The following is a 16960-nucleotide window of genomic DNA, read 5'->3' as shown; positions in this document are numbered from 1 at the left end:
CTTCTCTTTCACGTTGTTCCTTCATTCGCTGTCCATTTATTACATATCAAGTATTTACTAATTTTACGCTTGAGTAGTTTTGATTGGAGCACAAATGCAGTTGGCTAGCATCTAAGATTGCTGAATAACCCCAGTTCTGGGTGTGACTACAAATAAATTTTTATTAGTAATTATAAGTGCAAAGATAGTCTATTACCTTAATGAGTTGAATTAATGTAGTCAGGATTGCACATCTTAGCATATTGTGTTCTTCACTTTGTTTCCAAAGAAGAGGCAAATACTGAACCAGGCATCCAACAAAAGGACGTATCTATGAAGAAAAATATACAAGATAATTATTTCATTCAAAATAATAATCTGGATTATTACAAATGCAGTCATTTCTACAATAGAATACAGCTGGCAGGAGAAATGAACACGTTTAGACTTATATCCTGCATCTTCCGTTAAGAACTCCTTGACACAAGTAAGACAGCAAGCAGTAGAAAAACTGCTAATGCATTCAAGAAGCATTTTTGTAAAATGAGTAGAAACTTGTAAATGCAAAAAGGTAATACTGTTTCTTTCCTCTTTGTGTCTAGAATAATCCAAGTTATTATGTGTCCAACTATTTAGTGAAGATACTTTTCATTTATTAGATTTAAATTTGGTAAAACAGATAATGTGAGGTATAGTGGTTGATTGACAAAATTTGGACTGGTAGGAAACCCTATTTTATATTTGTTATCCCGTAAGATTTTTGTTGAGAAAGGAGGATTCTCTGGGGCAGATCTCATTTTGGACAGTGATCTAATTTCAAACTAAGCAAAAAGGAAATTTATGCTTACCTGATAAATTGATTTATTTTACGATACGACGAGTCCACCAATTCATCCTTACTTGTGGGATATTATCCTCCTGCTAACAGGAAGTGGCAAAGAGCACCACAGCAGAGCTGTATATATAGCTCCTCCCTTCTCTCCTCCCTTCTCTCCTCCCCCAGTCATTCGACAGAAGGTATAGGAAGAGAAAAGAAAAGCTAAAAGGTGCAGAGGTGACTGAAGTTTTCAATTTATCAGGTAAGCATAAATTTCCTTTTCTTCTACTAGATACGACGAGTCCACGGATTCATCCTTACTTGTGGGATACAATAAAAAAGCTACAGGACACGGATGAACGGGAGGGACAAGACAGATACCTAAACAGAAGGCACCACTGCTTGAAGAACTTTTCTCCCAAAACAGCCTCAGAAGAAGCAAAAGTATCAAATTTATAACATTTGGAAAAGGTATGAAGGGAGGACCAAGTCGCAGCCTTTCAAATCTGTTCAACAGAAGCATCGTTTTTAAAAGCCCATGTGCAAGCCACCGCTCTAGTAAAATGAGCTGTAATCTTTTCAGGAGGCTGCTGTCCAACAGTCTCGTATGCCAAACGGATGATGATTTTCAGCCAAACAGAAAGAGGTAGCCGTAGCTTTTTGACCCCTACGCTTTCCAGAATAAACAACAAATAGAGAAGATGTTTGACAGAAATCCTTGGTCGCTTGTAAGTAAAACTTCAAGGCGCGAACCACGTCCAGATTATGTAACAGACGCTCCTTCTTAGAAGAAGGATTAGGACATAGAGAAGGAACAACAATTTCCTGATTAATATTCTTATTAGAAACAACCTTAGGAAGGAATCCAGGCTTAGTAGGCAAAACCCCCTTATCAGAATGGAATATAAGATAAGGCGAGTCGCATTGTAATGCAGAAAGCTCAGAAACTCTTCGAGCAGAAGAGATAGCAACTAAAAACAAAACTTTCCAAGATAAAAGATTAATATCTATGGAATGCATAGGTTCAAACGGAACCCCTTGAAGAACATTTAGCACTAAATTCAAACTCCATGGCGGAGCAACAGGTTTAAACACAGGCTTGATTCTGACTAAAGCCTGACAAAAAGACTGAACGTCTGGGACATCCGCTAGACGCTTGTGTAGTAAGATTGACAAAGCAGAAATTTGTCCCTTTAAGGAACTAGCCGATAATCCCTTCTTCAATCCTTCTTGGAGAAAGGACAAAATCGTAGGAATCCTAACCCTATTCCATGATTAGTCCTTAGATTCGCACCAATAAAGATATTTACGCCATATCTTATGGTAAATTTTCCTAGTGACCTGCTTCCAAGTCTGAATCAAAGTATCAATAACCGACTCAGAGAATCCCCACTTAGATAAAATCAAGCGTTCAATCTCCAGGCAGTCAGCGGCAGAGAAATTAGATTTGGATGTTGGAACGGACCTTGAATGAGATGGTCCTGTCTCAGTGGCAGTTTCCATGGTGGCAGAGATGACATTTCCACTAGATCTGCATACCAGGTCCTGCGTGGCCACGCAGGTGCTATCAAGATTAGCGAAGCCCTCTCCTGTTTGATTCTGGCAATCAGACGAGGCAGTAGGGGAAAGGGAGGAAACACATAAGCCAGGTTGAACGACCAAGGTACTGCTAGAGCATCTATCAGTACTGCTTGGGGATCCCAAGTTTGGGGATCCCAGTTTGGCATTCTGACAAGATGCCATCAGATCCAATTCCGGTGTGCCCCATTGACGAATTAATGTCGCAAACACTTCCGGATGGAGCTCCCACTCCCCCGGATGAAAGGTCTGACAACTTAGAAAATCCACTTCCCAGTTTTCCACTCCTGGGATGTAGATTGCTGATAGATGGCAAGAGTGCGTCTCTACTCATCAAATTATCTTGGAAACCTCTATCATCGCTAGAGAACTCTTTGTTCCCCCTTGATGATTGATATATGCTACAGTCGTGATGTTGTCCGACTGGAATCTTATGAATCTGGCCAAGGCCAACTGAGGCCACGCTTGAAGTGCGTTGAATATTGCTCTCAGTTCCAGAATATTTATTGGTAGTAGTGACTCCTCCTGAGTCCAAACACCCTGAGGCTTCAGTGAATTCCAGACTGCACCCCAGCCCAAGAGGCTGGCGTCCGTCATCACTATGACCCATGTTGGCCTGCTGAAGCACATTCCCTGGGACAGATGATCTTGTGACAACCACCAAAGAAGAGAGTCTCTGGTCTCTAGATCCAGATTTATCCGAGGAGATAAATCCGCATAATCCCCATTCCACTGTCTGAGCATGGACAGCTGCAGTGGTCTGAGATGTAAGCGAGCAAACGGAACTATGTCCATTGCCGCTACCATTAACCCAATGACCTCCATACACTGCGCCACTGATGACCGAGGAATGGAATGAAGTGCTCGGCAAGTAGTTAGGATCTTTGACTTTCTAACCTCCGTCAGAAAAATTTTCATGTCTACCGAGTCTATCAGAGTTCCTAGGAATGGAACTCTTGTCAGTGGAACTAGTGAACTCTTTTGTATGTTTACCTTCCAACCGCGAGTTCTTAGAAAAGCCAACACGATGTCCGTGTGAGATTTGGCTAGATGGTAAGTTGACGCCTGAATAAAAATATTGTCCAGATAGTGCGCCACTGCTATGCCCCGCGGCCTTAGAACCGCCAGAAGGGACCCTAGCACCTTTGTGAAGATTCTGGGAACTGTGGCCAACCCGAAAAGGGAGGGCCCCAAACTGGTAATGTTTGTCCAGGAAGGCGAACCTGAGAAACTGGTGATGATCTCTGTGGATAGGAATGTGAAGATACGCATCCATCAAATCCACGGTGATCATATATTGACCCTCCTGGATCATTGGAAAATTTGTTCGTATGGTCTCCATCTTGAACGATGGGACTCTGAGGAATTTGTTTAGACATTTGAGATCTAAAATCGGTCTTAAGGTTCCCTCTTTTTTGGGAACCACAAAGAGATTTGAGTAAAACCCCTGCCCCTGTTCTAGTTTTGGAACTGGGCAGACTACACCCATGGTATATAGGTCTTCTACACAGCGTAAGAACGCCTCTCATTTTGTCTGGTCTACAGACAAACGTGAAAGATAAAAACATAATTTATGTAATAACTTACCTGATAAATTCATTTCTTTCATATTAGCAAGAGTCCATGAGCTAGTGACGTATGGGATATACATTCCTACCAGGAGGGGCAAAGTTTCCCAAACCTCAAAATGCCTATAAATACACCCCTCACCACACCCACAATTCAGTTTAACGAATAGCCAAGAAGTGGGGTGATAAGAAAGAAGTGAAAGCATCAAAAATAAGGAATTAGAAAAATTGTGCTTTATACAAAAAAAAAATCATAACCACCACAAAAAGGGTGGGTCTCATGGACTCTTGCTAATATGAAAGAAATGAATTTATCAGGTAAGTTCTTACATAAATAATGTTTTCTTTCATGTAATTAGCAAGAGTCCATGAGCTAGTGACGTATGGGATAGCAGATACCCAAGATGTGGAACTTCCACGCAAGAGTCACTAGAGAGGGAGGGATAAAATAAAGACAGCCAATTCCGCTGAAAAAATAATCCACAACCCAAATTAAAAAGTTTTAATCTTAATAATGAAAAAAACTGAAATTATAAGCAGAAGAATCAAACTGAAACAGCTGCCTGAAGTACTTTTCTACCAAAAACTGCTTCAGAAGAAGAGAAAACATCAAAATGGTAGAATTTAGTAAAAGTATGCAAAGAAGACCAAGTTGCTGCTTTGCAAATCTGATCAACAGAAGCTTCATTCCTAAAAGCCCAGGAAGTAGAAACTGACCTAGTAGAATGAGCCGTAATCCTTTGAGGCGGGGACTTACCCGACTCCACATTAGCATGATGAATCAAAGACTTTTACCAAGACGCCAAAGAAATGGCAGAAGCTTTTTGATCTTTCCTGGAACCAGAAAAGATAACAAATAGACTAGAAGTCTTTCTAAAATCTTTAGTAGCTTCAACATAATATTTCAAAGCTCTTACTACATCCAAAGAATGTAAAGATCTCTCCAGAGAATTCTTAGGATTAGGACATAATGAAGGGACAACAATTTCTCTACTAATGTTGTTAGAATTAACAACCTTAGGTAAAAATTAAAATGAAGTCCGCAACACCGCCTTATCCTGATGAAAAATCAGAAAAGGAGATTCACAAGAAAGAGCAGATAACTCAGAAACTCTTCTAGCAGAAGAGATGCCCAAAAGGAACAAAAATTTCCAAGAAAGTAATTTAATATCCAGAGAATGCATAGGTTCAAACGGAAGAGCCTGTAAAGCCCTCAGAACCAAATTAAGACTCCAAGGAGGAGAGAATTGACTTAATGACAGGTTTGATACGAACCAAAGCCTGAACAATGAATATCAGGAAGATTAGCAATCTTTCTGTGAAAAAGAACAGAAAGAGCAGAGATTTGTCCTTTCAAGGAACTTGCAGACAAACCTTTATCCAAACCATCCTGAAGAAACTGTAAAATTCTAGGAATTCTAAAAGAATGCCAGGAGAATTTATGAGAAGAACAACAAGAAATGTAAGTCTTACAGACTCGATAATAAATCTTCCTAGACACAGATTTACGAGCCTGTAACATAGTATTAATTACTGAGTCAGAGAAACCTCTATGACTAAGAATCAAGCGTTCAATTTCCATACCTTCAATTTTAATGATTTGAGATCCTGATGGAAAAATGGGCCTTGAGATAGAAGGTCTGGTCTTAACGGAAGTGTCCAAGGTTGGCAACTGGCCATCCGAATGAGATCCGCATACCAAAACCTGTGAGGCCATGCTGGAGCCACCAGCAGTACAAACGAACGTTCCATTAGAATTTTGGAAATCACTCTTGGAAGAAGAACTAGAGGCGGAAAGATATGGGCAGGATGATAATTCAAAAGAAGCGACAACGCGTCCACTGCTTCGCCTGAGGATCCCTGGATCTGGACAGATACCTAGGAAGTTTCTTGTTTAGATGAGAGGCCATCAGATCTATTTCTGGAAGTCCCCAGATTTGAACAATCTGAAGAAATACTTCTGGGTGAAGAGACCATTTGCCCGGATGTAACGTCTGGCGACTGAGATAATCCGCTTCCCAATTGTCTACACCTGGGATGTGAACCACAGAAATTAGGCAGGAGCTAGATTCCGCCCATACAAGTATCCGAGATACTTCTTTCATAGCTTGAGGACTGTGAGTCCCACCTTGATGATTGACATATGCCACGGTTGTGACATTGTCTGTCTGAAAACAAATAAATGATTCTCTCTTCAGAAGAGGCCAGAACTGAAGAGCTCTGAAAATCGCACGGAGTTTCAAAATGTTGATTGGTAATCTCGCCTCCTGAGATTCCCAAACCCCCTGCCCTGTCAGAGATCCCCATACAGCTCCCCAACCTGAAAGACTCGCATCTGCTGAGATTACAGTCCAGGTTGGACGAACAAAAGAGGCCCCTTGAATTAGACGATGGTGATTCAACTACCAAGTCAGAGAAGATCGAACATTGGGATTTAAGGATATTATTTGTGATATCTTCGTATAATCCCTGCACCACTGGTTCAGCATACAAAGCTGAAGAGGTCTCATGTGAAAACGAGCAAAGGGGATCGCGTCCGATGCAGCAGTCATGAGACCTAGAATTTCCATGCAAAAAAGCTACCGAAGGGAACGATTGAGACTGAAGTTGGTTTCAGCTTGTCGAAACCTTCAGACGTCTCTTTTCTGTTAGAGACAAAGTCATGGACACTGAATCTATTTGAAAGCCCAAAAAGGTTACCTTTGTCTGAGGAATCAAAGAACTCTTTGGTAAATTGATCCTCCAACCATGTCTTTGAAGAAACGACACAAGTTGATTCGTATGAGATTCTGCAGAATGTAAAGACTGAGCAAGTACCAAGATATCGTCCAAATAAGGAAATACCGCAATACCATGTTCTCTGATTACAGAGAGAAGGGCACCGAGAACCTTTGAAAACATCCTTGGAGCTGTTGCTAGGCCAAACGGAAGAGCCACAAACTGGTAATGCTTGTCTAGAAAAAAGAATCTCAGGAACTGATAGTGATCTGGATGAATTGGAATATGAAGATATGCATCCTGTAAATCTATTGTGGACATATAATGCCCTTACAGAACAAAAGGCAGAATAGTCCTTATAGTCACCATTTTGAATGTTGGTATCCTTACATAACGATTCAATATTTTTAGATCCAGAACTGGTCTGAAGGAATTCTCCTTCTTTGGTACAATGAATAGATTTGAGTAAAACCCCAGACCCCGTTCCAGAACTGGAACTGGCACAATTACCCCAGCCAACTCTAGATCTGAAACACATTTCAGAAATTCCTGAGCCTTCACTGGATTTACTGGAATGCGAGAGAGAAAAAATCTTCTCACAGGCGGTCTTACCTTGAAACCTATTCTGTACCCTTGAGAAACAATGTTCTGAATCCAAAGACTGTAAATCGAATTGATCCAAACATCTTTGAAAAATCGTAACCTGCCCCCTACCAGCTGTGCTGGAATGAGGGCCGCACCTTCATGCGGATTTGGGAGCTGGTTTTGACTTTCTAAAAGGCTTGGATTTATTCCAGACTGGAGAAGGTTTCCAAACAGAAACCGTTCCTTTAGGGGAAGGGTCAGGCTTCTGTTCCTTATTCTGACGAAAGGAACGAAAACGATTAGCAGCCCTGTATTTACCTTTAGATTTTTTTTCCTGAGGCAAAAAGGTTCCTTTCCCCCCAGTAACAGTTTAAATAATAGAATCCAACTGTGAACCAAATAATTTATTACCTTGGAAAGAAAGAGAAAGTAAAGTTGACTTAGAAGTCATATCTGCATTCCAAGATTTAAGCCATAAAGCTCTTCTAGCTAAAGACATATACCTGACATCAATTCTAATGATATCAAAAATAGCATCACAAATAAAGTTATTAGCATGTTGAAGAAGTTTAACAATGCTATAAGCATTATGGTCTGACACTTGTTGCGCTAAAGCCTCCAACCAGAAAGTGGAAGCTGCAGCAACATCAGCCAAAGAAATAGCAGGTCTAAGAAGATTACCTGAACATAATTAAGCTCTCCTTAGAAAGGATTCAAGCTTCCTATCTAAAGGATCCTTAAAGGAAGTACTATCCGCCGTAGGAATAGTAGTACGTTTAGCAAGAGTAGAGATAGCCCCATCAACTTTAGGGATTTTGTCCCAAAACTCTAATCTATCAGATGGCACAGGGTACAATTTCTTAAACCTTTGAGAAGGAGTAAATGAAGTACCCAGACTATTCCATTCCCTAGAAATTACTTTTGAAATAGCATCAGGAACTGGAAAAACTTCTAGAATAACTACATGAGGTTTGAAAATCGAATTTAAACGCTTAGTAGATTTAGTATCAAGAGGACTAGACTCCTCCATATCTAATGCAATTAACACTTCTTTAAGTAAAGAACGAATAAACTCCATCTGAAACAAATATGAAGATGTATCAGTGTCAATATCTGAGGCAGAATCTTCTGAACCAGATAGATCCTCATCAGAAACAGATAAGTCAGAATGATGGCGGTCACTTAAAAATTCATCTGAAATATGAGAGGTTTTAAAAGACCTTTTACGTTTACTGGAAGGAGGAATAACAGACAGAGCCTTCCTAATAGATTTAGAAACAAATTCTTTTACATTAACAGGGACATCCTGAACATTAGATGTTGAAGGAACAACAATAGGTAATGGATTATTACTAATGGAAACACAATCTGCATTAGAAAGTTTATCATGACAGTTATCACAAACTACAGCCGGAGGAACAGATACCAAAAGTTTACAACAGATGCACTTAACTTTGGTAGATCCAGCATCAGGCAGCGTCTTTCCAGAAGTAGATTCCGATCCAGGGTCAGGTTGAGACATCTTGCAATATGTAATAGAAAAACATAATTTATGTAAGAACTTACCTGATAAATTCATTTCTTTCATATTAACAAGAGTCCATGAGCTAGTGACGTATGGGATATACATTCCTACCAGGAGGGGCAAAGTTTCCCAAACCTTAAAATGCCTATAAATACACCCCTCACCACACCCACAAATCAGTTTAACGAATAGCCAAGAAGTGGGGTGATAAGAAAAAAAGTGCGAAGCATATAAAATAAGGAATTGGAATAATTGTGCTTTATACAAAAAAATCATAACCACCACAAAAAAGGGCGGGCCTCATGGACTCTTGTTAATATGAAAGAAATGAATTTATCAGGTAAGTTCTTACATAAATTATGTTTTCTTTCATGTAATTAACAAGAGTCCATGAGCTAGTGACGTATGGGATAATGACTACCCAAGATGTGGATCTTTCCACACAAGAGTCACTAGAGAGGGAGGGATAAAATAAAGACAGCCAATTCCTGCTGAAAATAATCCACACCCAAAATAAAGTTTAACAAAAAACATAAGCAGAAGATTCAAACTGAAACCGCTGCCTGAAGAACTTTTCTACCAAAAACTGCTTCAGAAGAAGAAAATACATCAAAATGGTAGAATTTAGTAAAAGTATGCAAAGAGGACCAAGTTGCTGCTTTGCAGATCTGGTCAACCGAAGCTTCATTCCTAAACGCCCAGGAAGAAGATACTGACCTAGTAGAATGAGCTGTAATTCTCTGAGGCGGAATTTTACCCGACTCAACATAGGCAAGATGAATTAAAGATTTCAACCAAGATGCCAAAGAAATGGCAGAAGCTTTCTGGCCTTTCCTAGAACCGGAAAAGATAACAAATAGACTAGAAGTCTTACAGAAAGATTTCGTAGCTTCAACATAATATTTCAAAGCTCTAACAACATCCAAAGAATGCAACGATTTCTCCTTAGAATTCTTAGGATTAGGACATAATGAAGGAACCACAATTTCTCTACTAATGTTGTTGGAATTCACAACTTTAGGTAAAAATTCAAAAGAAGTTCGCAACACCGCCTTATCCTGATGAAGAATCAGAAAAGGAGACTCACAAGAAAGAGCAGATAATTCAGAAACTCTTCTGGCAGAAGAGATGGCCAAAAGGAACAAAACTTTCCAAGAAAGTAATTTAATATCCAATGAATGCATAGGTTCAAATGGAGGAGCTTGAAGAGCCCCCAGAACCAAATTCAAACTCCAAGGAGGAGAAATTGACTTAATGACAGGCTTTATACGAACCAAAGCTTGTACAAAACAATGAATATCAGGAAGAATAGCAATCTTTCTGTGAAAAAGAACAGAAAGAGCAGAGATTTGACCTTTCAAGGAACTTGCGGACAAACCCTTATCTAAACCATCCTGAAGAAATTGTAATATTCTCGGTATTCTAAAAGAATGCCAAGAAAAATGATGAGAAAGACACCAAGAAATATAAGTCTTCCAGACTCTATAATATATCTCTCTGGATACAGATTTACGAGCCTGTAACATAGTATTAATCACAGAGTCAGAGAAACCTCTTTGACCAAGAATCAAGCGTTCAATCTCCATACCTTTAAATTTAAGGATTTCAGATCCTGATGGAAAAAAGGACCTTGAGACAAAAGGTCTGGTCTTAACGGAAGAGTCCACGGTTGGCAAGAGGCCATCCGGACAGGTTCCGCATACCAAAACCTGTGAGGCCATGCCGGAGCTACCAGCAGAACAAACGAGCATTCCTTCAGAATCTTGGAGATTACTCTTGGAAGAAGAACTAGAGGCGGAAAGATATAGGCAGGATGATACTTCCAAGGAAGTGAAAATGCATCCACTGCCTCCGCCTGAGGATCCCGGGATCTGGACAGATACCTGGGAAGTTTCTTGTTTAGATGAGAAGCCATCAGATCTATTTCTGGAAGTTCCCACATTTGAACAATCTGAAGAAATACCTCTGGGTGAAGAAACCATTCGCCCGGATGCAACGTTTGGCGACTGAGATAATCCGCTTTCCAATTGTCCATACCTGGGACATAAACCGCAGAGATTAGACAGGAGCTGGATTCCGCCCAAACCAAAATTCGAGATACTTCTTTCATAGCCAGAGGACTGTGAGTCCCTCCTTGATGATTGATGTATGCCACAGTTGTGACATTGTCTTATCTGAAAACAATGAACAACTCTCTCTTCAGAAGAGGCCAAGACTGAAGAGCTCTGAAAATTGCACGGAGTTCCAAAATATTGATCGGAAATCTCACCTCCTGAGATTCCCAAACCCCTTGTGCCGTCAGATACCCCCACACAGCTCCCCAACCTGTAAGACTTGTATCTGTTGAGATTATAGTCCAGGTCGGAAGAACAAAGAAGCCCCCTGAACTAAACGATGGTGAACATAAGTAAGCTTTTCTTAGAAAAGATTCAATTTTCCTATCTAAAGGATCCTTAAATGAAGTACTATCTGCCATAGGAATAGTAGTACATTAGCAGGAGTAGAGACAGCCCCATAACCTTAGGGATTTTTGTCCCAAAAAACTCTAATCTGTCAGATGGCACAGGATATAATTTGCTTAAACGTCTAGAAGGAGTAAATAAATTACCCAAATTATTCCATTCCCTGGAAATTACTTCAGAAATAGCATCAGGGAGATAAAACACTTCTGGAATAACTACAGGAGATTTAAAAACCTTATTTAAACGTTTACATTTAGTATCAAGAGGACCAGAATCCTCTATTTCTAATGCAAATAACACTTCTTTAAGTAAAGAACGAATAAATTCCATCTTGAACAAATACAAAGATTTATCAGCATCAACCTCTGAGACAGAAACCTCTGAACCAGAAGAACCATTATCAGTATCAGAATGATGATGTTCATTTAAAAATTCATCTGAAAAAAAGAGAAGTTTTAAAAGACTTTTATGTATACTAGAAGGAGAAATAACAGACATAGCCTTCTTAATGGATTTAAAAAATAAAATCTCTTATGTTATCAGGAACACTCTGAAAATTAGATGTTGACGGACAGCAACAGGTAATGTAACAGTACTAAAGGAAATTTTATCTGCATTAATAAGTTTGACATGACATGCAATACAAATAACAGCTGGAGAAAACAGATACCAAAAGTTTATAGCAGACTTAGCTTGGTAGCTCCAGCACTGTGCAGTGATTTTCCTGTAGTATCTTCTGACTCAGTTGCAACGTGGAACATCTTGCAATATGTAAAAGAAAAAAAACAACATATAAAGCAAAATTGATCAAATTCCTTAAATGACAGTTTCAGGAATGGGAAAAAAAAATGCCAGTGAACAAGCTTCTAGCAACCAGAAGCAATAAATAATGAGACTTAAATAATGTGGAGACAAAAATGACGCCCATATTTTTTAGCGCCAAAAAAGACGCCCACATTATTTGGCGCCTAAATGCTTTTGGCGCCAAAAATGACGCCACATCCGGAACGCCGACATCTTTGACGCAAAATAACGTCAAAAAATGACGCAACTTCCGGCGACACGTATGACGCCGGAAACGGAAAATAATTTTTGCGCCAAAAAAGTCCGCGCCAAGAATGACGCAATAAAATGAAGCATTTTCAGCCCCCGCGAGCCTAACAGCCCACAGGGAAAAAAGTCAAATTTTTGAGGTAAGAAAAAATATGATAATTCAATGCATAATCCCAAATATGAAACTGACTGTCTGGAAATAAGGAAAGTTGAACATTCTGAGTCAAGGCAAATAAATGTTTGAATACATATATTTAGAACTTTATAAATAAAGTGCCCAACCATAGCTTAGAGTGTCACAGAAAATAAGACTTACTTACCCCAGGACACTCATCTACATGTTTGTAGAAAGCCAAACCAGTACTGAAACGAGAATCAGTAGAGGAAATGGTAAATATAAGAGTATATCGTCGATCTGAAAAGGGAGGTAAGAGATGAATCTCTACGACCGATAACAGAGAACCTTATGAAATAGACCCCGTAGAAGGAGATCACTGCATTCAATAGGCAATACTCTCTTCACATCCCTCTGACATTCACTGCACGCTGAGAGGAAAACCGGGCTCCAACTTGCTGCGGAGCGCATATCAACGTAGAATCTAGCACAAACTTACTTCACCACCTCCCTTGGAGGCAAAGTTTGTAAAACTGATTTGTGGGTGTGGTGAGGGGTGTATTTATAGGCATTTTAAGGTTTGGGAAACTTTGCCCCTCCTGGTAGGAATGTATATCCCATACGTCACTAGCTCATGGACTCTTGTTAATTACATGAAAGAAAAACAACATATAAAGCAAAATTATCAAATTCCTTAAATGACAGTTTCAGGAATGGGAAAACATGCCAAATGAACAAGCCTCTAGCAACCAGAAGCAATGAAAAATGAGACTGAAATAATGTGAAAAAAAGGTGGAGACAAGAATGATGCCCACATTTTTTTAGCGCAAAGAATGATGCCCACATTATTGGCGCCAAGTACAACGCCCATATTTTTTGGCGCCAAGTATGATGCCACATCCTGTGATGCCGAAAAAAACGACACCCACATTTTTGGCGCAAAAAAACGTCTGAACACATATACGTCAAAAAATGACACAACCACGAAAAAACTTCCGGCATCAATTAGGGCGCCGGAAATGACAAAATTTTTGCGCCAAAAAAGTCCGCGCCAAGAATGACGCAATAAATTGAAGCATTTTCAGCCCCCGCGAGCCTAACAGCCCACAGAGAAAAAAGTCAATTGAAAAAATTTTAAGGTAAGAAAAAAATATTTATTCATATGCATTATCCCAAATAATGAAACTGACTGTCTGAAAGAAGGAATACTGATTATCCTGAATCATGGCAAATATAAGATTAAACACATATATTTAGAACTTTACAAATAAAGTGCCCAACCATAGCTTTAGAGTGTCACAAAAAATAAGACTTACTTACCCCAGGACACTCATCTACATATAGTAGATAGCCAAACCAGTACTGAAACGAGAATCAGTAGAGGTAATGGTATATAAGAGTATATCGTCGATCTGAAAAGGGAGGTAGGAGAAGAAATCTCTACGACCAATAACAGAGAACCTATGAAATAGATCCCCTAGAGGAAGACCATTGTATTCAAATAGGCAATACTCTCTTCACATCCCTCTGACATTCATTGCACTCTGAGAGGAAAACCGGGCTCCAGCCTGCTGCGAAGTGCATATCAATGTAGAATCTAGCACAAACTTACTTCACCACCTCCATGGGAGGCAAAGTTTGTAAAACTGAATTGTCGGTGTGGTGAGGGGTGTATTTATAGGCATTTTGAGGTTTGGGAAACTTTGCCCCTCCTGGTAGGAATGTATATCCCATACGTCACTAGCTCATGGACTCTTGCTAATTACATGAAAGAAATCTCCCTCTTGGGAGAGAATCCTTGAATTCTAGTCGATACCCCTGGGTCACGATTTCTAATGCCCAGGGATCCTGAACATCTCTTGCCCAAGCCTGAGCGAAGAGAGAAAGTCTGCCCCCTACTAGATCCGTTCCCGGATTGGGGGCTGCCCCTTCATGCTGTCTTGGTAGAAGCAGCGGGCTTCTTGGCCTGTTAACCTTTATTCCAGGTCTGGTTAGGTCTCCAGACTGACTTGGATTGCGCAAAATTCCCCTCCTGTTTAGTGGCGGAGGAGGAAGCAGAGTTTCCACCTTTAACGTTTCGAAAAGGAACAAAAATTATTCTGTTTGGCCCTCATTTTAACGGTCTTGTCCTGAGGAAGGGCATGACCTTTACCTCTGGTAATGTCGGAAATTATCTCCTTTAGTTCAGGCCCGAATAGGGTCTTACCCTTAAAAGGAATAGCCAAAAGCTTGGATTTTGATGACACATCAGCAGACCAAGACTTAAGCCATAACGCTCTATGCGCTAAAATGGCAAAGCCTGCATTCTTTGCCGCTAATTTAGCCATTTGAAAAGCGGCATCTGCAATAAAAGAATTAGCTAGCTTGAGAGCTTTAATTCTATCCAAAATATCATCTAATGGGGTCTCAACCTTAAGAGACTCCTCTAGGGCCTCAAATCAAAACACTGCTGCAGTAGTTACTGGAACAATGCACGCTATAGGTTGTAGAAGAAAACCCCGATGAATAAACAATTTCTTCAGAAGACCCTCTAATTTTTTATCCATAGGATCTTTGAAAGCACAACTGTCCTCAATAGGTATAGTTGTACGCTTAGCCAGGGTAGAAATAGCTCCCTCCACCTTAGGGAGGGTCTGCAACGAATCCCGAATGGTGTCAGATATGGGAAACATTTTCCTAAAAGTAGGAGGGGGGAGAACGGAATGCCTGGTCTATCCCATTCCTTAGTAACAATGTCCTAAATTCTTTTAGGGACTGGAAAAACATTAGTGTAAGTAGGGATCTCTAGATATTTATCTATTTTACACAATTTCTCTGGTGGGATGACAATAGGGTCATAATCATCCAAAGTCGCTAAAACCTCCCTGAGTAACAAGCGGAGGTGTTCAAGCTTAAACTTAAAGGCCGTCACATCTGAGTCTGTTTGAGGGAACATCTTTCCTGAATCTCAAAGCTCTCCCTCAGACAGCAATTCCCCCACCCCCAAATCAGAACACTGTGAGGGTACATCAGAGATGCCCAATAAAGCATCAGAGGGCTCAGCATTTACTCTAATACCTGACCTGCTGCGCTTACCCTGTAAACCTGGCAGTTTAGATAATACCTCTGTAAGGGTAGTAGACATAACTGCAGCCATATCTTGCAGGGTGAAAGAATTAGACGCGCTAGAAGTACTAGGCGTCGCTTGAGCGGGCGTTAAAGGTTGTGACACTTGGGGAGAATTAGATGGCATAACCTGATTCTCTTCTGACTGAGAATCATCCCGAGACATACTTTTATCACCTAAAATATGTTCTTTGCAATGTAAGGTCCTTTCAGTACATGAGGGACACATTTTAAGTGGGAGTTCCACAATGGCTTCTAAACACATAGAACATTGACTTTCCTCAATGTCAGACATGTTGAAACAGGCTAGTAATGACCACAAACAGGCTTGAAAACACTTTAGTGAAAAAATATCAATCTGAAAAACGGTACTGCGCCTTTAAGAGAAAAAAAAGCGTACAATTTTTCCAAAACTGCTCTAAAATGTTATAATTATCCCAATTTTAGTATATATGTGTCTTATCTTGCCAGCTAAGATTGCACCACAAGGTATGCTTAACCCTTATTTGAAAAAAAAAAGTTACTCAAAAACTTTATGATATTAAACAATCAACCCCCTGCACCTCGCCACAGCTCTGCTGTGGCGCCTACCTGCCCTCAGGGGTCTGTAAAATCACTCTAACACTTCGTTTAGGCCAAATCTTTCAGTTTAGGCCCACCGGAGCTGGAGCTGGAGCTTGCTGCTTGCATGGGGAATTCAACTGCGCATCTGAGGCGCAAAATTAGGCCCCGCCCATCTACATTGATGTCTCACTGCCTAGTAAAAAACGCTGTAAAGCGGTCTAGAACCTAGCCATGTGGGTTTCCATATACCTAACTATTAAAGAAAGCCATGTGAACCCTCCAGTGCCATCAAAAGTCAAAAATGTTTGCTTTACACAAAAAACGTTAAATTGCCCTCCAAACATAAAATAGTTTTGCACAAAAACATTATGTTTTCAGTGTCAACCATTTTTTCAGCCCATAACATACAGGTCCCAGTAATACCCTTTCTATCACATGTAGGATTACTGCTTACCCCTTCCCTTATGGGAATACTGTCAGCCAGTTCTGAAATAACACAGTCTCTCCAGAAAAAAAACATAATTTATGCTTACCTAATAAATTTATTTCTCTTGTAGTGTGTTCAGTCCACGGGTCATCCATTACTTATGGGAATATATTCTCTCCCCAACAGGAAATTGCAAGAAAGTACACGGATGATGGGAGGGACAAGGCAGGCACTTAAACGGAAGGAACCACTGCCTGTAGAACCTTTCTCCCAAAAACAGCCTCCGAAGAAGCAAAAGTGTCAAATTTGTAAAATTTTTAAAAAGTGTGAAGCAAAGACCAAGTCGCAGCCTTGCAAATCTGTTCAACATAAGCCTCATTCTTAAAGGCCCAGGTGGAAGCCACAGCTCTAGTGGAATGAGCTGTAATTCTTTCAGGGGGCTGCTGTCCAGCAGTCTCATAGGC

General features: G+C 40.2%; 1 protein-coding gene across 1 annotated transcript in view; it reads right to left on the bottom strand.

Annotated features, from left to right (window-relative positions):
* The window catches only part of IPO11 (importin 11), a 950863-nt gene that overhangs the window by 358688 nt on the left and 575215 nt on the right, over nt 1-16960 (bottom strand). Inside the window, exon 20 of the mRNA XM_053701321.1 lies at nt 197-310. Coding sequence (XP_053557296.1) covers nt 197-310 — 114 coding nt within the window. The remainder of the gene's footprint in view (nt 1-196; nt 311-16960) is intronic.

Source organism: Bombina bombina, chromosome 2 (assembly GCF_027579735.1).
Source record: "Bombina bombina isolate aBomBom1 chromosome 2, aBomBom1.pri, whole genome shotgun sequence".
NCBI lineage: Eukaryota > Metazoa > Chordata > Amphibia > Anura > Bombinatoridae > Bombina > Bombina bombina.
The sequence above is the reverse complement of the archived record's forward strand: the minus strand, read 5'-3'. Positions and strand labels throughout refer to the sequence as shown.